We start from the raw sequence: 24287 nt of genomic DNA, 5'->3' as shown, positions 1-24287 counted from the left end.
ATGTTAATACTTAATATTTTGTATTATTAAATCAATGGTGTTATTATATAGGTAACACTTTTATTATTATAATGTTATATTTTACATTAATATACATATATAATTTAACATTACATTGCGCTTATTCGAATAAATATGAAATACTAAAATAACAATCACAACATTTACCTATTTCAATAATAAACATTTATAAAATGTATTAATAGTAATAGGTATTTGTTTTATTCGAGATACTAACATTAAAAATCTGTATCAATATATACATTTTTATAGTTATACAAATTTAGTGTACTACTAATTAAATGGTGTATTTTAAATGTATATGAGGCTGTAGGTTGTAAGCGTTAAAATTAAAATTTATGTCTTGGGCAGTAATTACTGTGTACAGTGTAAATGGTATTCTGTAACACAAACAACGAAATAAAACTATTTTTTTGTAAACCTCTACAGTTATAGAGGAAAACGTATTACCCGTGTTTGATATATAAAATGATAATATAATTGTTAAATTAAAGGCGGTCGTTTTACTTATTAGGTGGATAAGCGAGCACATTGTTTAGATGAAACGATTTCCAAATAAATTTACATACAAGTACAATATAAAAAAAACAGAGATTAATTTATCCATTCGTCGATAGTAGATTTCTATTTTTTGACGACTAAAGATTCGATAGAAGTGCGGTGTAAAAAAATTTGATTAGCATATTTAACTAAATTGAAACGTCTGCCGACTGATTCTAATCATAATAAAAAGATAAAATAAACTCAACAACAGTTGTACTGCTTACAACCGTATTGTAGTGTTATTATTGTAATTTTTAGGTTTCCACATTAATTAAATATGTAAATAAAAATAGCCCATATAGGAGTACCTCTAATATGCTAAACCGGTCTTAAGCTCTTTCGCACATTAGGTACGCATCCGTGTAAAAATAATAGGCGAACGAGCTCAAGATGAACCGGACGGGTTATAATAAGTATCTAATCGTACCTACTAGTGTAAACAGATTATAGATAATACATATTTTGTTTACGCATGAAGGTATATATTATTATATTCAATAGTGAATAGTGGTTTTAATTCACTGTAACTAACATGTAAATTAATTGCTCATACGGTTTTGCTGGTATATTAAAAAAAAAAACATGCATACCGCAAATAAGTATACGCTGATTATTCACCAATAATACTGTGTCATATTTGTTATTAACATCGACCGTACAAATTTGTATACACATGAATGGAATAATAATTTGGTTTAGGGATAATAACCCAACGAATTTTCCAAGTCTGTGCGGAAAGTCGCCGATAGATCATTGTCGTGAATCGAATGACGTCGTTTGCTTAAATACACTTGACAGTTAGTGTGCATCATTTCGGAACTTAGAGACCTGTTCATTGGTTTTATTGGTGCAAGGCCAGCGCCGGGATAGTATTCGGAGGGACGGGCCATCATAGCGGCCGCCGGCCAAGACGTTCTGGCCGGGAAGGCGGGTGGCCCGCGTTTGTGTTTTACGTAACCGCCCTGGGCCCACGCCGCCCGAACGCTCGTGGCCGATAAGGCGGATTGAGGTTTCCTGGCCCCGGCGAATAGCGCGTAGTCAATGGTTTGCAGGTTGTCCGAACTGCTGGATCCAGCCGTGCGCCGTCCTAGTACGCTAGATCCGGAACGGCTACTGGAATAGGCGGCCACGGAAGAACCACTAGATCGCGAGTCCAGTGCGGGATGAATGTTGTACACTTTCATCCGGTCGGCCCCTTTGAGTACTTTCGAGTACTGCTGCAACGGGTCGTCGGTTTTCACCTGAAGATACTCCAAGCTCTTAGACGCCTCGATACCACATTTGGCCGGGCCCTGTTGCACGAGCAACTGTTCGTTCTTCTTCCACGCGGTACCCGGAGAGTCGGCTCGAACCGACAGACTAGACTCGGATGCGGCGAATCCGCGACTCTTGAGTTCTTCGAATATGTTCGGCCGGCGGCCGCAATAACACTTATCGCTGTCCGCGCAACTGTCTGAGTCACAACTGCACGATATCCACGACGGCGGTTGTCCGCTGCAGTAGCACTTGCCTAGCGAGTTGCAACGACACGTGGTGGTAGTGAGGCTACACTCTGAACAGCTGAAGTAGCCGCTGGACGCCTGGTGCAAACATCCGTCGGACGGGACGCGGCCTCCTTTTCGAGTTTTCGGTCGTTGAACGGCCACAGCCACAAAATCGCTGTCGTCCGAGGTGCTGTTGGTCGACGATAACCGTTGACATTTCATCGCCGACGTTCGCTTTAAAACCCTCTTGTTCTTCCGGTGCTCGGATTTCCGTGCTATTCCCGAAGAGACGGTGGCGGATAAGGAAGTAGTGGTGGTAGTCGTAGCTATTTTGGCGGCTGAGGCTAATGAACACGAACACTTACGCTTCTGGTGACCGTTTCCGAAACGTTTACAGAAATTCGGCAAAAGCGCGGCACTAATTTTAGATTTGGCTCGATTGTAGTTGAACGCGTTCCGTAACCGTTTGTTCAACTGCCGTCCGGTTTTGGAACGTCTCCGTTTTTGCTCCAACATGATCACCTTGGTCCGCTGGTACAGTTCGTCTTTGGTGAGCGTCAACGCTAGTTTCATAAGGAATTCCCTGTAAATGGGTTTCAAATCGTTGAATGACATGCCTTCCACGTTAATAATGGCGTTCAGTATGTCGTCCATGTTGTTTAGGCCTTCTTGGACGCGCAGCTCGTTGAACATGTCCGAAAAGCCCATGATGCTACCGTTGCTCCGGCGCCGCCTCTCCGTAGCCAGCTCAATACCACCGCAACCGGCCGTCCGCCTCGAGTACTTGGAGCCCAGCGCGTTTGTTTTTAAAAAACTCCTACTCCTCGGTATGGCCACTTTGGTCAGGATGTCACCACCACCACCGCCGCCGCCGCCGTTATCCGGTTGTTCCGAAGAGACGCGCCGTATCACCGGTGACTTCTGCGCCGACCCGTCCGTGTAACTGTTGCACACGCCTCGTTTCAACGACGGAGGCTGTTGAACGCTCATCCGAAACGTTCTGGTTTCGCTACAGACCTCGGAGAGTGGTGCCGGTGCGCCGTCAGACGACGAAGCTGTGGATTTCTTATTCCTGCGGGGCGGCCTGGGCGGCGGAAGGGCGGGACTCGTTGTGTTGCAGCCACCACCATTGACGCTCGATCCAGCCGTGCTGCTCATGCTGGTGAACCCGTTGCGCTGTTTGATGCGTCTAGGCGCCGGCACGGACTCGGTGGCAACGGACATGGCCGCTACCAACGCGCCGTACAAATTGGCCGCCATGAGCAATGCGTCGTTCTCGGACTCGCACACAAATCCGTGACACTCGAGCCGCTTGCCCGATTTGCGCATGACCACGGCGAATATAGGCGCGTGCTCGCCCGGTGCGTCTACTCGAGCCCTGTCGTCCGGGTCCACGTCCCGGAACAGCGGCGCCTTGTCCGAACCTTCCGGGTCCGATATCAGCGGTAGGAACGCGTACTCGTAACCGTTCTGACGCCGACGACACACGAACTTCAGCGCGGCCCAAACGGCGATAGAAGGAAACTCATTGGTTCGGTTCACTCCATCACCGTTCGCGTTCTTGTATCGTATTGTCAGTCCGGCGGTCGATATTTCCAGTACACCTGAAAAATCGTTTTGCCCGTGTCCGTAGTTTTTCCGGTATGCAAAGTACATGTCCCGAACCGGATCTTGGAGGCCTTCCAACGATGATATCTTGGCCGACAAGCCTGCGCATCCGATGTACTGGACGTGGTACGTGTTGCCGCCCGCAACCGCCGCCACAGAGTCCATAGAAACGTCAGTATCCAGTTCGGATGAACTCACTTCGGCAAACATTTTTTCGATCTTCTCTTGGACAGTGTTCTTACCGGCCGTATCACCGTCGCCATAACCGTAATCGAATCCGCCGTCGACTACAGACTTGGTTCGTCGGCCGCCGCCGTCCGCCGATTTGTTGAACATGCTGTCGATGCGTTTTTTCGACGCTATCGAGCTGCTCGTGTCGTTGTCGTCGTTGAGCAAGTCGACAGTCGCACCGGACGTCGTCAAGTCGTTGTCAGCCGTTTGCAACCGAAAGCCTTCCAGTCCGTTCTTGATGCTTTCGTAGAAATGGTGACCTCCGCCATTTTGCAGGACACAGTCGGCGTAATCACCGTCGAGACGGCAATCGCCATAATCACTAACAGGCCGCAACACCATTATACGTGGGGCGTCTTGACACAAACTTGCGCTTTTCCACTTATTTCTTGTTACTTTGTTTATCTGCAAAATATTAACAAAACATTGAAAACCCAATCGATTAATGACAAGGGTAACGGCACCAGTGATTGACACTATAATCCAGTCTTTGGAAATGAAGTGTTTTTTATAATATCAGATAATTTTTTTTTAATGAATTTTCTATAAAAAATGTATTCTAACGGTATGAAATATCTTTTACCTAAAAAAAAACTGATCTATCTGTTATGAAAAAACACTATATTGCCAAAAATTGAGGTAGTGCCAATCATTTGGCACTAAAATATATCCAACTATATATTTCACATATTTTCAACCGCATAAGCGTTAATTTCGTGTACTTGACTTGGACGTATAAATAAAACTCATTAACGGTACTGATGGTGTGTGGTTACTAAAGGATGAAAAGAATTTAAAAGTGAAAGAAAATTATCCGCACTGTTATTGTGGTTCAGAGTTTTTACGTTGACAGTGTCTATAATACTAGCCTATAAAACTAGTCTGTATAGCATAATATATAACTTATAGGCTGGCTATTCGTGCAATTGCTCACGTTAAATGAATCTAGATCATAATCGTAAATAGTATTATATTACCGACTATAGTTGTCACATAATATAAGATGTATAATAACGTACACGGTACTACATAAGTGTTAGTTGCTCAAGACTAGAATTACCTTATCCCGCTCGAGTAATTAGAAAAATTGTTATATTATTTTTATTTACACTTGCGTTAGTATAGAAATGGCGTGGAATTTCTTGAGGTAAATAAACGCTATTTAATGCATTTAAAAATCGTTTAAGTGTTGAATATTTTTAAAATATAAACCTGTGTACCTAAGTAAAATATTTTCAATGAAAATGTAAAAATAAAACACCAAAAAGATAAACTCCTTTTGGTTTTCAGATTTGTTGAAATCCGAAATCAATTTAAAGTCAAAGTTAAGCGTTTTATTTTTTTAATTTTCATCAAAACATTTTACTTAGGTAGACAGATTTATATTGTAATAATATTTATATGAACTTTAAGTGGCTCAAATAGCGTTTTTTTCCCGAAAAATACGGATTTTTGGATTCTTATCAATAAATATATTTTTTAATTTTTTAGTTTTCCTTGATAAAAAAAGTGTAACTACCGATTTTTTTATAATAGATAAATGGCAACGCATATAGGTAATAACAAGGTATTTTGACTGATCGATTGGGAAGTTTATATTCTATAAAAAACTAACAAAAATATTTAAAAAAAACAGTAATTACAAAATTACTATAACAAAATTTATCTGCGTTAGTCAATTGTCGATAAATAATAATAAATTATAACTCTGTAGTGATGCAATTATTAATTATATATTACATGTTATGGAAGACGACATACAACTTACAGATATTGATATTTTAATAATACAGGAACGGCATTAGGAGGTATAGATTTCATAGTAATATCGACTGACATATAGCCAGTACATATTATAGTGTACACATAATATGTGTTATAATTAAAAATAAAAATATTACACTATTATTTTGGTGTTTTACGTTAAACCGATCATCCGTATAGGGTAATATAAAAAAAAAATCATTGTTAAGACAATATCATTGTGTTTAATAAAAAAATTGTACTTATTTATATTATGATAAAATGTGGAAACGAATAGGGTTTTTCGACAATCAGTGTAATGTTGTTTACAATTATTACAAACAATAGTCAACTTCTGTTTTTGCCAGAAACGATTTTTCACCTTGAACATAGCAATTAATGTTTTTTTTTACATAGTACTCTGTAAAATTGGTTTATTTTCACTTATTTGGTGCGTTGATCCATTAAAAATAATAACAACGTTGCAAATATAGGCCGAGAATCCCGTTACGACTATTGTAATTATAGCTGTTGATTACATTACATTTTCAAGTTAAACTGCACAAGTAGTAGCACAAACACTTTGTAGTATCTCAAAACACACATTTAGCTTCGTGATATAATCATCTATTAACATAATATTATCCACACTAATGTTGAATATTAAAATGAAAAAGAGTTCGATTAAAATCAAGTACAATATAATGTATGGGATGTACCACGTGTCTATATAATATTATTTTAATTTCCTCCCAAAATGATCCAAAAAGCTAAGACGTGTATTATCAAACCGGAAGCAAATGAAAGACTATTATTATGTATATTTCTTCGGACAAGTGTCACGCACACGCCATACACACACACACACACATACGTTCGACTTAATCTCAAGTTGAAAAATCATTTCAATATAAGTTGTTTATTATAAGTGTTATAACCAGTCGGAAGAGACGACCTTGCCGCCCCAGACTAGTGTCCCAGAAACGATGAAGACGCGCTGCCGGATCCTAGTGAATGAACACTATTATAGTGGTCCAAATCACAAATCCGTAACTATGTTATTAGACGGATAAAAATATTCGAGCCGGATGACCCAAGGCATTTTAATTATTATAAATCTCTCGAGTGTAATGTATATCTCACGAATTAGCTGATATTATTATCTCAACTTACAACACACCTCTCACCTATAATTACCTCTCAAGTATACTATAAATACTAAAATATACAAAAAGGGTAACATTAATAGGTGGTGTCAAAACAGTTTAACATTGGATTTATATGAACTATACCGCTATACGTACAGTATATGTACCTAGCCGTGCAGAGTAGGTACATGACATGTCGACTTAGGGTCTTTAACTTTTAAAGAACTTATATATTAAGTAACACTCAAATCTCAATAGAACAGCCCACACAAACTGAAGCATAGGCGTTAATTCCTATCAGCAACGACTATTACACTTTATTTTATTTTTACAATTCATATTTTAACTACGATAAGATAGCTAGAACTTAGAAGCTATATTGGTTTTATAATGATGTTTTTCTTTTTTATGTCTGTAAACACGATATCTTTTTTTCTTATGGACCGATTTACTCTAATAATTTCTTACTGTGTTGGTTTGAACTATGTTGGTTTAGACTGTGCTGGGTTCTTACTATTTCCAGAATCGCGTTGAAGCGATTGTGATAAAATCACATTCAGATGTAATAATTTATATGAACCATCTTTGATAACTTCTTCTGTACTGTTTTATACTGTGTTGGTTTGGACTGTACTTGGCTGAGCGTGTTGACGTGCACCAGCAGCTTGGATTTGGTGCTGGCCGCGTACAGCAGCGTGTCGACCATGGCCCGCCGGTTGACGAAATTCGTGTCGTCCACGTTGACAGACTTGCTTCCTGAGCACGTTGAACTAGGCGTCGTGATGAGCATGTATCAGAACGACAGCAGCACCATGGAGTTCTCGAAGGAGTCGACGGCGTTCAACGACCGGCTGGGCGGCAAGCTGGAGACTTTGGTGACGGCCACCGGCGTGAGACAGGGTAACGCGGTGCTGGACAAGGACTACCCGAACGTGGCTGTGGCCAACATGGGCCCCACCAAGGCGGGCCTAGACGAAAACGAGGCAATGGACTTGAGCAAGGAGAACGACCGGGAGCAAAGCCGTCGTTCTGTTGCCCGACGAGGGCAGCAACAAAGTGGTGTTCGACGACCTGCTCAAGAGCACGGCGTTCGCCAACGAGTTCATGGCCGACCTGGACTTTTTGCATCTCGAACTAGCCAGCGTCACCAAAAACGCCGACGAGGTGACTTACCCTTACCTGAGGCGGGAGTTCGTCACCGGTTGCATGACCAGAACCCTGATGTAAACTATCTACCAAATGGGCTGTCCCCATGACTCGGCGGCAATCAAGCAGACACCGCTCAGAAAATTATTTGAAATTAAAGTGGTATTAAAGTGTGTGAAACAACTTGTAAAAATCGCCTTCGCTTTTAAATTTGTCGTTTTAAAATTGTCATATATGAGATGTGGTAACTAAACAACGAGAATTTCTCATCATAATTAAAGTATACAAATCAAATGTATTATACGTTCGGACTTTTTTAAATCATTTTAAAAGTTATAGAATTAAAAAAAAGGCTTAGGAATGAAAATTATCCAAGAAATACAAAAAATGTATACAATAAAAAACTGAAGTGGTAAATATTAAAAGACACGAGTATATAAATCTACTAATAATAAATAAACTATAAAGGTTTATAGGTAATGGACAAACAAATAATAATCCAAAAACATATTTGTATACCATTGTCGAAGTCAATAAGAAAACAAGAAATGCTAACAAAAAGTAAAACCAATAACCACATTTTTTTTTTAGCTTCAATATATGTATACATATATATAAATACCTAAAATATGTATTATACCTATATATGTGTCAAACAAAATTAATATTTTCAAATTCCGGTTTCCGTAAAAGCGGAACAGGACTGGCGATTATTATGTTTATTTATACTTAAAATGGAAGTAAATGGAAGTAAAAACTCCGGCGAAAAATTATGCCCGAGAGAGAGAGAGAGAGAGAGAGACATTCAAAATAATAGGTATAATAAATTGTCGTTACTCGTTAGAATTGTACGAGCATGACTTTAATTGCCGGTGTCTTCTTTCGGGCTGGTTGAACGTCAACAAACTAGTTGACCTAAATAATATTCGCAAATTATTTCCATATGGAAATCCGAAACGCGCCTTAATAAACTTATTACATATATCTACATTTTTCTCATATACTTATAACTTTATAATTATAATCGCATTTATCATCATCTTTCCAATGAGCTCCATCCGAACATTGTAGCTTTAAAATAGAAAAAAATATAGACAAAACAAAACAAAACATAATCTTCATACGTTTTAAATAACTTTGAGTCACCTCTAATTTATTTTTTCCGGTCAAGTTCAAGTTTTGACATTGTTTTTTAATGGCAGATAGAAAAAAACATAGTAAGATTGGCCTGAACACGATGTAAGTTGCTGTACACAATAATTATGGTCGGAAAATCGCGATTTTACGGTTTTACGTGTCGTCTGTGTGCATATTCACTATCCTATCAATAGTACCATATACCATTGTATAACAGCCCACGACTGATCTGTATAATAATATTTTATTAGTTTAGATCGAATGCCGTGACGGCCGCCGACTGCGTTTGGCATTTTAAACGCCAATTTAGTGTAACATCCACCGCGGACTAATCGTTTTAGAAAGAAATGCAAACCTCGCTGCTCAGACGTGGGCTTGAAAGAAAGTGCGCGTGCATGCAGCATGTGCATCCGCCCGTTCAAAACAGGTTTGTAAAACATATTTTATCGCACACACACACACACACACACGGCCAACAGGTACATTACACTTGAATTATTGTTATTATATACTAATTTTTAGTGTAGTCACACCGTCTTATAATACTTGGTCTACGCCTTCATTCGATCACTAACTTTTAGTAACAATAATTATTACAATAATAATAATAATAAGCAGTGAACAATTTTTCAAGGGGTGTCTCTGGAAAATGGTTGCATTTATCTTTAGTCTGTCTTGACTGGGGTAATGAGACTTGGTCCTCGCGATTTTAAATTCTTTATTCGATAAGACACAGGGGCCTGGAAGATCCCGTCCGAGACTATCTATCAACGAGACAAATGTTTGAATATTACATTAATTGTACAATTAAATCATAATTTGTAATATTGCAATTTATAATACAGTATATAATTTTAATTTCTGAAAATCCTAGGTCATAGCTGCCAGTAAAAATTCTCCTTCTTTCAAACTAAAAAAAACTTTTCGAAATCCAATAACTACTGCCTACGAGACGTTATCGTTTTACATGTAAGACATGTTTTTTTTAGCAATTACCCGATGGTTTTATCGGTTCATTATAAAAGTAAAGTAAAACATTTCTGGTTGACAGTTGTCTGTTGTAAGAAAAAAATCTTTATAAACTGAAAACAATAATTGTAAATCGATGACCAGTGAGTATAGACAATAACGGTGCAGAGAGACTCGTATTATACAGGATTACGTTTGATGATTTATATGAACGGCTGATCGTTGACCGACATAATACCGTTGTTGTTGTTGTTGTGTGTTACATTACTGCTTGAGATTGTTATTTTTATAAAAAAGGAGCCATTCGCTGTGCTAACTGTAAGATATCCTGGATTCGTATCTATAATATAGTGTTACTTGTTACAGACAAACGCATAATATCAACGGTGTAAGCTACTAGCTATAATATTATATTGTTGTTTCATATTTTCTTATTATGGAAAAACTATCCGTTTACGCTTAATGCTATTACAGGCGTGGGTAGACTTTTTGGGCAGATAGTAGGTATGCTGTTCTAACATTTGAGTCTAACATTTTAGACTCAAATTTGTAGTCAAATCAATTTTTTTTAAAAATGCTCATGTTAAACATTTTTTTTTTCAAATTTGAAAATACTATGTTACCGTTCAGCGCCGAAAGAAATACATTTTGATGGCAAAAAAGCTGTTTTTAGAAATACTTATTGTCTTTTGCTATATCTTATTACTCATGGTAAAGTTGTTTTTCGTAATATGTGCTATGTGAGGCTACATACATAATATACTGACTTTACATTTCGTTCCGCCACAAAAATAGGTATGTTGATTTTATTAAGTATAATTTTTCTGTCGTCCCGACCCATTAATTCATCATCGTAGCACAAGATGCTATTTTTCGCACGAACCTATTATTTATTTAGTGACCGATCAAACACGATGCGATGACTTGAGTATACTGACTGACGTCCACACATATGTGTGCAGTGTACAGTTGTATATACAGTATAAAATACCGCAGTAATTGCCTGTACTTAGACTAGATAAATATACATCACATCGGTCCGTTGTAATGAATGAGTTAATAATAACGTGTCATTGATAAAAAAAAAAATAAATAAATAAACAGCTACCTAAGAAAAATTATTTTCTATATTGTCATTTTGCACGACCCACTCATGCGTTTATAGTTCCATCGACGATGAGTTCTTTTCGTTTCTGCCAAAAAGAGTCGTTACAGTTTATAGGTATTTGTTACTATTACAATCTAAAATAATAATATATGCAACAGGCCATTCAATATGTTACGCGTATCTCATATTATATAGATAGGTACACACGAGTGCGGTATAATATCGGTTGCTGTTATATTTTTCTTGTTTTTTCCCTTCATAGATCACAAAATTACCTAACACGACGAATGTACAATAAAACCGCCATTTAACCGTGAAATTACTTTTGATGCAAAAATCGAACTAACTCTCAGTGTTTGCCAGCGTTCGTACCTACTCGGTGGACGTTCGTGGTATGATGCGATTCCTGTTAGTTAGGACAACAGCATCGCGCAAGTTCCTAAGTACTCGGATAGCAGCTAAGTAGCGGTCAGTAAATGACATAATAACCGAACGACTAGAATATTACCATTAACCTAACCAGGATGACAATAGAGATATTTTTTTTAAAAGGCATGTCCGACTTGGTAATGGAAATTTAGTTCATAACTTATTTGTTTTATTTGTAAATTTGATTCAAAAAACAAAAAAATATGATAAAAACAACTCTAGGTCCCTATAAATACAGTGCCCCGTGTCACCCCGAAATGTTCCATTTCACCCGGGGTTGACGGTATATAGATATGTCTACTTATAATACCTTGATGTAACATAGACTTGTGGTTATTGATCACTGGGGAAAAAAGAGAAGGAAATTAGATTCCCAAAATGTTTTAAATAGCTCTCTCTCTCTCTCTTCTAAAATATAGCAAGCTAAACACAGGCGGAATGCTGTCTTTAGAATAAAAATATACATTTTAAATAGAGGTTTGAGAGACGATCATTTGAGGCGTCTCAAATAGTTTCAAAACCAGCTAAAAGCAATTTTTGAAAATTTTCACAAATAACTTCTTTGGATGGGCGATTTTAAAACCAATCAATAATATTTTCTCAACACAGTTTGAGTAAATTATAATCTTTATTTGATATTAAAAAATAGCTTTACACGCTATATAATACACTGTGCCCTGTGGCCACTTAAAAAAAACACGTTTTCAAAATGTTTTTTAGCTAGTTTTGAAAGTAGACGCCTCGTTTAACTTAACATGCATAACGCGATTGAAAGTTATTTTATCAAACACTTGCCGTAGAACAATATTGCAGTTTTTAGCCAAGGCAAATAGCTAAATGTAAGTAACAATATAAGCCTCTGGTTTTATTTATTATCAACGGTTTTTAATTTTTACGATTTGAATTAATGATTCATTCGTCCGGCCACGTCAGATAGGTATAGTCATAAATTCAAAAACCATACAATATCATGTGAAGGTACAGTAAAGAAACCTACATGCGTACGGGGCGTTACAACTTACATGGCCGTGACAATATAGCGACATTGCACCGTGTGTCTATTGTTATTTGAGACATGGCACACAACGACGGTGTTCCTGCGATAATATTTATCTCGAGTAATTTACCGCAAAACTAACGAAAATCGCGATCCACAGATTAACATCAAGACGGCGGTCAGCGGCGTACCTAGATCATCTCTGCTGCGGAAAGCACTTTTCAAGTCACGGTACAGTACCGTCGGTTGTCGTTAAACTGCGGTTCGGCACGGCATATTGTTACCGTTTCTTGAGTATTAGGATCAGCGAGATGTTTATGTATGGTGACATAAAAAAAAAACATTTTTTCCTTGTCTATTATCAAAATAAATGTTTAATCGCTTAGTTCTTAGAACCTATAGGACCTCTCCGATCTACAAACATCCAGACCGCAGAGATCCAGACGGTGAGCATTTAAATAATTAAATATCGCGAAACGGCGCTAGCAGCTGTTACGCTCTAGTGTCTACCCTAGAATAGCTAGGTAACATAAGGACATTATCGACAAACGTGACACCTTTACGGTAAATATAAGCACATGCACGCTATTTGAACGAATGTCAAGATGCGTCGTACTTAATCTTTGACGTCGTATATTTGGAAAAAAATTATTTGACTCTGTTATTATATTGCGCCTACGAATTTTATCTTGCAACCTACATTTCAAAAGGTGTAGTAATTGTGTGTGCGGTGTAAGTACTCCGGAACGGATTTAGGAAGCGACTGAGGGCTCTTTTTGGTTTTATTTTTATAATTAACTATAATAATATTATTATTATTAGAAATAATTTCTATCATTAGTGCTCAGTATCCGAAGAACTTTTTAATTAAGAACAATTGAAAACAATTTGCTGTTTGTATTTACAAGCAGTACATATATGTTGTATGTATTAATTTGATTGTAGTTAGCATAACGATTACAAATTGTATACGAGAAAATTTACCTATTTTTTTTATGATACAGGCTGGAGGCTATGATTACTACTTACATCGGAATAGTTTGAATTCTGGAGAATTTTATGATACAAATTCATAAGTATGGACGGAAATTACTGCACCAATGCCCACTGCTCGATACAGGTGCAGTGCTGCAGTATATAATAATAATTTAATAATGGATATTCTCTTGCAACTGTAGAATACTATGATTTTGAAAAGAAACACTGGAAACAACTCGATCCTATGCCGATGTTTAATTACGACATGAGTATATTAACAATAGATAACGTCATTTATCTCATTGGTGGTAGAGTTGGTAGGGTTGAAGAAGATAATGAACGACGAGTTATTAAATTAGATTTACAACATTACAAATTTGATGAAATGCCTAACATGAACATGGATTGTGGTCCAGGGAGCTCAAGTCAGTATATTTTTAATCAAGTATATAATCATTTTTTTACTAATAAATATTATAAAGTGTAGATGCAAGTGTAGCTATCATTCACAAAAACGACTTATTCGTGTTAGTGAATTGTGCATGAGAACTGGGAATTCATTGTGAAAGATATGACAGAGGAAAAATCAATGGCAATTGGTTGACAGGGCAGGAGAGTATAAAGGCTTTTTCTAAGAAGTCATATCATTACTTTCAATGATATTACTCTTCAATCCCATGGTATTCAATTAGAGTACAATTTTTTTTTAATAATACTTTATTGTGAATTCAATTTAGTCTTAAAATTATTTGCTAATTTTGTTGTTGATTTTTATTTGTATTTGTTAAAACTTTAGGAGAACTTCATTGTGAAATATATTACACAAAGAAACATGGCATCTGGTTACCAGGGCATAAGATACATCAAACGTTTTTATTATAATATTGCTTTTAATGACGTTACTTTGAAATCATATTACGGTATTAACTTATAATATTACTTTTTATTAATTAAATCCTGTCAGTGAAAATTAGATTTAAAGTTATTTTTATTTTTTTGGCCTTTAATTTCGATTACGTTAGAGGTTGCAATATGTTGAAACAGGTGGAGGGAAATTCCTTGGTTAGCTCCTGCTGTGTAGTACCTCTAATTTATTATTCAGTTTTAATTATAAATTATCTAGAATATACAAAGAAAGTTATACTTTTCATCATATTATAGTAAATAACATTTGTGCAAATATGGCCTACAAGTAAGTTGTATCCGTCGACAAAAGTCTCAATTTGTTATTATATCTTAAATACATTTAACAGAACTTTAATGATATGATAAAGGTTAGGTTAGGGTCTTTACAGAGTTGAAATCAGACCAGCCTGTGTAGTCGAAATTTTGTCTAGTTTTTTGGTCTAAAATGAATCAAAATGGGTGTTGCTCATAGAAAAAATTATTTAAATTAAAAAATATACCTCGAAGCTTATACAAATTAACCGGTAAATTAATTGTCACGGTTAAAATTTATTCAAACCACTTTTTTCTTAAATATCGCCTTTACAAAACTTCTTAAAAATAGACTGCATGCAATCACATTAAATGCTTATTTAAATTTATACTTACAAATAATACAAATAATATTAAGGTTTGGAATGAAACGTCCGAATCCGTATGTTTTCATGGAATCCTTACAGTTTCACAGACCTATCGTTTTAGATTGAGAATTATATCCACCAACAGCGCCGTCTTATAGACTATGGAAACCTTCCCAAAAAAATACCGTTAAAATGTAAATTGTATCATGAACCATCAAGTCAGGAGCCCTGGGCTCGTGCCCTTAAGATAAAGATGGAACTGTCCACCAAAATATACTAGATGTAATTACCGGAATCACTTTCGTTCGTTTTTCATTATTGTATCCTAATTTCCGGACAGGTACTGGTCAGCATGCAGCCGTATAGACGTATACAAAGATGTAGTAATGAATTGTTGAATATATTACAACGATTAACACATTTTTTTTTATATCCGTCAAACGCGGGTTACCGAAAATGGACCGATTCGATTAACATGTTAAGTCTCACGTTTGAAATACGTACTCCTTACAGTGTGTAAAATATATACTATACAAGTACACATAAATATGTTTAATGACACCTCACGTCCAAAGCCGCGGCCACCGTTTCGCCCTACGGCTTTGCGCAAGGATTAACATACACACACATAACGGTTGTTAAAATATATAATAAGTAAAAGAAAAAAAACGATTATAATGCTCACGGTCGAGAGTGTGTGATGACGTTTAGACAATAATATAGCATCAACATACACTATTGGAACCACTGGATTTCTGGAGAACCGGCACAGTAATGGTCCAGATCATTTAAATGTGGGTCAATGGGGTTGTGTCCGCATCGTTCACATTATATATGCATATTATTAAGCGTGTCTCTAAACAGCGGCTACCACTTGGACACACAAACACACTGGAAGAGGAGCAACGACGACACATCGAACTCGTTTTTAAGTGGTCATCGTCGTGGAATTCCAATTGATGGCGTTTACATCTCACAATATTATAATATTATACAGTCGTCGGGTTTTTTAGACATAAAATAACAACTGATTTTAAGAAGAAAACAAACAAAATAAATTAAATTTACTTTTGAACAAATCGGGTTATATTAGGACGTCTGACGCACTCTAACCAGTCCCAGCGCACAGTAATCTGACATAAAAATTAGCTTGTCTAAACTATATATGATTTTCAAATAATTGATTTTGATTATTATTTTTAGCAATTACCTACTGAATATGTAATACAGTAAATCCTACTGAAGCTAAATATAAAAAGTTAAGACCCTAAGTCGGTAGTACAGAGTGGTTTAAATTACATTTTAATTTTTATACCTTTTTTCGAGTTATTGCTGGGAATCTGTTCATAAACTTGACCAAAGCACACAAAAATATATGGGTCAAAATTTCAAATACGAACAAACGTTTAGAACGACCCTCCCTCGATTTTTTTGAAAATTACACTGCATGTCTGTTAAAATGAAAAGAATGTTCTCAAATATTTTGGATTTTTTTCCAATTATTTTGGCCATGGTCGTAAAAAGTATTTTTGGTTTTTTTCTTGACACTTCTATTTATTATTTGTTTTTATAGTATCTTCTGCCTTTAAAAAAATGTATTAAAAATCAGTGTCTTACGTAAAATAATTTCAGCTTTTTGAAAAAATTAATAATTACTTTTTTTGAGTAACAAAACGTCATTAATATTGAGCTTATAATTTAAAAATTTGGTTTTTTCGTGTTGCTCAAGTTGAGAATTTTTCTAAAAAAAATTTTAGAAATCTGAGATAATTTTACATAAAAAGTGTAAATTTCAAATTGGGTTCTCCATAAAAACGCTTAGAAAAAAAAGTGAAAATCATAGAAAAGTCGAAAAAACGATTACAGATCAAAATAGTTGAAATAATTGAATTACGTGTGAAAATAAGATAAATTTCTGTTTTTCCAGATTTTCAATATCAACAATACATGTTTTTATGGTCGCAGAATTCAAATTTAATTTTAATTGTTTTTTAATTTTAAATCTGCCCTCTTATTTGAATTATTTAGAAGAATTATTTTTTCGATTTTTAAACAATTTTCATGAGATACATCAAATTGTATGTTTTTGAGGTAGCTGCGTTCAAATTTTATATTAATTATAAAGTCATCTCCCTATTTCAGGAGTTACAGAGGACTTAAGGATAGTTTTTAGATTTAAAAAAAATGTCCATTATTAATGTCTTTGGGATTATTGAAATCCAATAATGTATACGATTTTCAATAAAATATTATTAAAACCGATATTAAAATTTAAACTATTGACCTTATAAACATACGAATTGGGTAACACCGGAATTTTTCTTCTTTCATATTGGAGATATTGGTTAAGCTAATTGTTATTTCAGACCACTGTACCCCGTTGGCCACAATAGTAATTATAGGTAATAGCCGTCCGTCGTTATATGGTTTGGTCCTCGTCGGCTATATTGAATACTAATGAAACCATTATACTGACAATCCGTGGATCGTACCATGGCAATTGGCAATAGGTATACTTTTTAGCGTTGACTGTTAAGTTTTTTTTTTGTGTTACTGTAAGTTGCTTGTAATGAGTAATACAAATGGGTAAGTACGATGTGCGTTGTTGACGATTCATATAGTGTACGAGAACGATGATACTTCAACAATCCGACGATTACCCGTTTTACCGTAAGACCGAGTTCCAGTAAAGTCAATTTATTCCATATATAGGTATCAGTGTATACTATATGTATCCCCCTAGGTCTCAAATGCGCAACACATTACTGTATATTATGTGTATTATGTAGTTGTTAGATTCAGTAGTAAGCCCTGGCCGTTAAGCACAACTCCATAAACTACAAGTTCTCAAACCCGGCTGGAGATGTCAAGCTGCGCGATTGCCTTTTAATATAGTATATAGGTCGAGTGTGGTAATGTGTAAATAATTCAAAGAGACATCGGACACTCGTTGACAATATCAACAGATTGGATAAGACGGTAAGAATAAGACGATGATTATTTATGTACGTATTATCTATCACTTGAACGAACGAAGTCTAAATAATTGAACAATTTGTCATTTTTATTGGACTCAATGTTGTAAATTTATAAATAAGAATAATTTGTTTTAACAATGAGAAAGTAAAATTAAACGTAAACTGTATAAATAAAATGTATTCAGTTACAAACATACAGTAGCGCAACTAGGATTTTTTTTTTGGGGGGGGGGGTCACAACGCTTAAACCTACCTCCCTCTGGTTGCTCCTCTGCCTACATATATTGTGTAAGGTTACATTTTTTTTTCAAAATTTGATGGCCTTTTATACTTAATATTTTAGACCGCACGACCGGTTTGGCTGACGTCGATTTTTTTTTTCTAGTCCCCCCTGCACACGTTAAAATAAGAATAATTAGTTTAATCAAAAAGTAAAAAATATCCTAATTCTTAATATGTAAGAGCCTAAAAAGTAAGCAGTAAATAGTAGAAGAAAGCGAACGAGGCGGAAAAGGTTCATGGGATATTTTAATAACAAAATGATCACAGATCATTGCAAAAGGATGTACATGTATAATTTGTTCAGAGTAAAATGTTCACTTAAACCTTAACTCTTGTTCTTTTAAAACTAACCCGCTTTCTATAACTCTATAAAACCAACTACTGTGACGGCGTCTAAACCACAAAATGCACAGTAAAGTTCGATGGTAAGTAATCTCGGTATAAACAACTAAGGTTTATTATTAGTTTTCCCTTGCCATCAGCACGACTATTGAAAATAATATTCACAGTAGACAATTGTTAGAAAATAAAGATATCGTAAAGAGAATTTCATTTTTTAACTTACAACAAAACTATAGCATAGACAAAGGCTTAACTCCAATTCAAATAAGCCAATAAGCTTTTTTATTTTATATTTCTTTTAAAGAAGCTCGTTAATGCAAGAATGTAAGATATCTTAAAGAGATCAGAATTAAGTGTAAAGTTAAATTCTTATTTATGATTACACTGACTCACGGGATAGTATAGGTACCTAGATCTAAATATCGAAAGTAAAAGATTCGTTTATGCTTAGCTTATGTGTGTTATAATACTCGCTAACGAATGTAACGAAACATAGAATTTTGAACCGGCAAACATTTTTAACTCGGATACATATCTAGATACAAATTGTAACCATAACACGAATATTTATAGCTAGAATAACATGTTTTGCTAATACTAAATTTATTTTTGTTCAATCCCTTATATATTAGGTACCTATACTTATGTGTCCTATTGATCATGTAAGAGATTATCAAAAAGTTTCAGTCCTGCTGTCGTAAAGCATATTCAATTTTTATAGGCCACAGCATGCGGTCCACAATTTAATTAACGACATTTTTTTAAAATTGACTCGTGATTTTAGCTGCTTCAGACGGAGAACTAAATTCAATAATAAACTGTACTATGATGATATTAATAATTGTAGGTAGGTACGACTCTTACCGAGAATAGCCATATCACGGCGGCAGTTATTATTGCAAATCATGGCCTTCGCCTGTAGTCAAATCAAATTACTCCGCAGTGGACTATTATTTTCGAAACCATCTTGCACGTTGTGAGAACAGAAGCAACACTAAGAAACACCGTGGAAGTAAGACAGCGGTTTTGTCTAGTATATACGACCGGCACGCCGACCTAGTCAACACTGAACGAACAACGGCGAGGAGCGACCGGTCCGCCAGCTTCAGCAGTGGATCGCCGCCCTCTCTTGTGTCCTATTACCTCTGCGGAAGAAGGATAATGAACACTTTATGCCTAATTTATATTATTCTACATCCAGGACGGTATATTATATATGGTGTGTGTGACCACCGTAGCCCGGTGGCAACTAGAGCATTGTAATAATAACTCCACAAAAATCTGGTAAATGAGTTATCATTATAACAACACATATTATTATGTAAAACTATAACAATACAAATAAATTATGCTAACAATACATATGCTATATGTATATACTATTTTAGGATAATTCATATTCCCCTACGCAGTCCAGAGGGAAACCGAAAAATTTAAGATTAAAGTGTTGTGTAAAAAAGTTGTCACAGAAATGTCAAACTTGACTATTGCCTCCTGGCCTACCTCCTTAATTATTATTCTAGTCTGGTTATAGGGTTAGTGTAATTTTAACCCTACTTTATTACCCATAATTATTAATCTGATTTCTGATTTAACTTGTTAATTCGTTACATTTTGTAGTTAGTAACCAATTAAATTAAAAAAAATTAATATCCCGCATCTTATCGATTTTTGAGTACAAGTTATTAATTAATTTTTTTAGTAATACAAATTCTAATATTAACCATTAAGTAAAGCTAATAATATTTAATTTATACCTGAAGACAGCTGTTGGAACAGCCCTTAAAAGCCTACCATACAATTGTCCAGACAATAAATCCAAAATCTGTTTCCAAAAAGTTGCACAAAATTACACTTAAGAACAAAGTATTAAAAAAAAAACATCGAATCTAAAAATACATGGATTTAAATTTGTACTCAATTGAAGCATGTCTAAACAAATTTTGGAATGATATTCACAAAAATGTTTAAGCTGATTAACCATATAGACAATTTCAAATGAGTTTTTTTTTTTTAACGGTCAGTAAACTCTATTGAAATTTATATTAAGTTGAAGATATATTTTATAAGAATTTATGTATGATCAATGTAATTCATTTTAATGGGTAAACCATTTTTCAAATTATCAAAATAACCGCTTTGCGAATGCACAATTCAAGTCCCTACTTTTTAAAAAGTTAAAAAAAAAACTATGTTCTAACTTGGTAAAGCTTTAGTTAGAAGAAGAGCTGTTTTTTTTATAAAAACGACATTTAATGAAAGCTTATTGTCTGAAAAAAATCAGGCATATTAGTATAAAACATAATTTTAGATCTAAATGAAGTTTTGAGAAAAATTGCCTTTTATCTAACGCCTTGAAAGGAAAGGGAATGGGCAAAGGCTAATTATTAAGGGGCAAAGGATAGGCAATATTTGACCAAAATTTATCATAGTACATTTAAAATATGCCGACTAATTTTAAGGTGAAAAAATATTTAGTTTTTCTAGCTATATAACTTTAATAGTTTTTTTCTTCGAGTTATGGTAGAAGTTGGTAGAAAATGACTTATTCTACTATACTAAGAAGTCATTCTTTGACGCATAGAAGGATTTCACTTTTTTTTTTTTATGTCTAGCTTACTAATTTCTCAAAGGGGTCTAAAAGGTCGATTTTTTAATTTAATTATTAGAAAACTTGTTAGATTTCTTAGAAAAAACTATAAAAAAAGTAAAAATATAAACGCTTATAAAAAAATTAAAAAACCAAAAAAAAATCGGCCTTATAGCCGTAATAGAGAAGTAAATTTATAAAACTTAATAACAAAACCAACTATACAGAGACTCTACAACAATCCTCATTGAACTCAAAAACGTTAAATCGTTACTTGTGTCATTTCTGAAATAACAGATTTTTATTATAATACTAAACTCTTAAGCATATTGTAATTTGTATTTATATTTATCATACAATTAATTACATTACCACTAGTATATACCTAATTACACGTGAAACAAATGATAACAGATTTTTAGTAGTTTTAAACTTTTACTCTAGTTAGGTATAATTCTAATAATACATTATATTGTTGGAATTATTTTGTATTGTTAATCAAAATCATAATTTTTTACACACCATAATGTTTATACATTATTTTATAAATTGTCATTGTTATTGCCGTATTAAAATATATAATAACAATCAAGTATAATATAAAATACAACAAAAATTACTATTTGTTAATCTCTAATAATTTTATATCCATAATTGGTAGTTTTTTGGGTCATGTGCATCCGTTCATGATTAGCAACCGCAGAAGCGCTTTTTAGCTCCATACCGCAAAAACTACATTGAAAGTTCATAGTTCCTTTTGTTTTGGTGTGGTAAAAATTGAAATGCACTTTAGCTCTGTCTTCCATTAAAAACATTTTACTACAAACACCACACCTGAATCTCTTTGGTAAATCGTCATGTTGAATCTCATCATGGTCAAGTAAATCACAAAACCTTGAAAACGTTTTATCACATATGTGGCATATATACGGTGATTTTTTTGAAGATCTCAATATGGATTCAGACTCTTGTTTGTTTTTCCTCGTTGGATGAAATTGTGTAACGTGTTCTTGAAGATCAGCTACAGTCAAAAATATTTTGTTGCATTTATTACATTCGGTTTTTTTATTAAGATCGCGATGCCTGGACACCGAATGTTGTTTTAAAAGCACAAATTCTTCAAACGTTGCACTACAATAGTAACATTGGAATTTATTATCTTCACCTTCATCCGACGTAGGAACTTCATTTAATTCATCATAATCAGTCTGAAAATTAAATTTTAAATTATTCACCAATTTTTTTTATTATTATTATTATTCTCTAACACTAATGTTATAATGTTAGTGGATTTATAAAATAATCTACAAAGATGTTTTTTACTTAAAACATACACAGGAAATACTGTCAATAAACAAATTGAATCATTACATTTTAACAGTTAAAAAAAAAACAATGCAGTTGAAATTAATAAGTCAACTTAATCACAATTTAATTTTCTTTTCTATTATTTTTTGTCTATATATCGTATAGAAATTTAAGAAAATGTTTAAACCTGTGTAATATTATCAAAATAAACATCATGCATGAATTGTACGGTTCATTGCAATAATATATAATTGTAAAGAAAAAGTTCTTTAATTTAAATACCTTTGACATAAAAGATTTAGTTAATGATTCTATGTATTGATCACATTGAGCATCCTCTTCATCTTCATCAATAAATGACCGACTATAATCCATACGTTCTTCTCTTTTTTTAGCATTTAATTTTAGTTCTGCAATTTCTTGGTGCATTTCACTAACGTGCTTTAATAATTCATAATCACTAGGAAACATTTTATCGCAAAATAGACAACAATGGTAATCAACTTCATCGATAAGTTCTAGGTGAGATGTAGTAATTGACTGAAATCATTAAAGAATGTTTAATTAATAATCATAAATTCCATTAAATATAAAATACATTAAATCGTTTATTCATGAAAGGAGATAAGTCACAATTTTCCAGTAAATACATTTTGTTTTTAAATATGTTCTGTAATTATAAAGGAATCATTTACTTTTGAAAGGAGTTAAATTCTTATAAAGTTCATGTTTTAAGGTGACCCAAATTCAAGAATTATTAGTTTATTTATGAAAAGTATTATTTTTATTAATGATTTTTATAAAAATATGTTTAAAAGAAGTTATAATTAAATATAATGGTGAAACAGTTTTGGTTTACATCAGTTTACACACACAATCACATTCATGATTAGGTAATTTTATTTATGAAAGTTATATAACTTATTTGTTTATAAAAAGGGTCAATTTATTCAATTAAACTCTTATTGGTTGAGAAATCAATTTTAAAAATTGGTATTCATAAGTTCAATTAAGTACAGTGCATATAATTTTTTTGAGGTAAAATTATGTGATAGTTTTTTTTAATTTTCTGAAATTTTTTTTTATAAATTATTGATTCTACAGGACAAAAAATAAATTGAACTATTACCTCTTTTTCATTAAAATTTATATTCGATTCTATTTCTTTCAAGGCTTCTTCGCTTTGTTTTTTAAACATCACCCAGTCTTGTACTCGGTCATAGCATTCATTACATATATGTTTTGGACCGATAGAATCTGAAGACAACTATAATATACATACAATTTAATTAATATGGATACTATTTATCGAAAACAGTCAAATTTTCAAGTGTATTTAGAAAATCGAAACCCAGCACATACCTTAATTTGTAAACAATTCATAATATCCTTGGCCAAATCAGGATCGGAAGGCATAAATATAGGAAAGGACGATTGCGAATGTCGTAAACAAAACCTACAAAACTGTAGTTCATCATTTTCAATTTCCATTATTCCAAACTTTTATTAAACAAACAATCGACAAAGAAAATCATAAAATCTAAGAAAATATAATAGGTAAATTATAATATTTTTATAATACTAGTTTTCAATTTCAATAGTTGTTATTTGTAAATTTTGTTATCATTTTTCTTATCTTGAATTCTGTGCTCGTCGTTATGAAAAATGTATTTTCTTATGATTAGAAAAACAATATCACCAACATGATGAGAAAACCCA

The 24287-nt window shown here is 34.0% G+C and overlaps 2 protein-coding genes across 2 annotated transcripts; both read right to left on the bottom strand.

Annotated features, from left to right (window-relative positions):
- Positions 1 to 207: 207 nt before the first annotated feature.
- On the bottom strand, positions 208 to 19755 carry LOC126846105 (uncharacterized). Its single transcript, XM_050585248.1, has 2 exons — positions 19535 to 19755; positions 208 to 4292 (listed from the first exon to the last, which is right to left on the bottom strand). Exon 2 carries the CDS (start codon positions 4227 to 4229, stop codon positions 1260 to 1262), a length of 2970 nt encoding a protein of 989 aa, XP_050441205.1. The 5' UTR covers positions 4230 to 4292; positions 19535 to 19755; the 3' UTR covers positions 208 to 1259.
- A 1902-nt stretch (positions 19756 to 21657) lies between these two features.
- Positions 21658 to 24181, bottom strand: LOC126846675 (zinc finger protein 271-like). The gene is made up of 4 exons (XM_050586393.1): positions 23931 to 24181; positions 23698 to 23835; positions 22851 to 23108; positions 21658 to 22468 (listed from the first exon to the last, which is right to left on the bottom strand). Exons 1-4 carry the CDS (start codon positions 24057 to 24059, stop codon positions 21887 to 21889), a joined length of 1107 nt encoding a protein of 368 aa, XP_050442350.1. The 5' UTR covers positions 24060 to 24181; the 3' UTR covers positions 21658 to 21886.
- Between the last annotated feature and the right edge of the window lie 106 nt (positions 24182 to 24287).

This window comes from Adelges cooleyi, unplaced genomic scaffold, assembly GCF_023614345.1.
Source record: "Adelges cooleyi isolate 19-005CV unplaced genomic scaffold, UGA_ACOO_1.1 ACOO_flye_CR_arks_rails_tigmint_CR_PRNA_9, whole genome shotgun sequence".
NCBI classification, from domain to species: domain Eukaryota; kingdom Metazoa; phylum Arthropoda; class Insecta; order Hemiptera; family Adelgidae; genus Adelges; species Adelges cooleyi.
This window is presented reverse-complemented; position numbering and strand designations above follow the sequence as displayed.

Coding starts and splice junctions, on each gene's coding strand:
- LOC126846105 (XM_050585248.1), bottom strand. CDS start 4,229: ATGGTGTTGCGGCCTGTTAGTGATTATGGCGATTGCCGTCTCGACGGT.
- LOC126846675 (XM_050586393.1), bottom strand. CDS start 24,059: ATGGAAATTGAAAATGATGAACTACAGTTTTGTAGGTTTTGTTTACGA. Junction 23,836..23,930: donor TGAATTGTTTACAAATTAAG/GTATGTGCTGGG, acceptor TGTATATTATAG/TTGTCTTCAGATTCTATCGG. Junction 23,109..23,697: donor TAAATTTTAATGAAAAAGAG/GTAATAGTTCAA, acceptor TAATGATTTCAG/TCAATTACTACATCTCACCT.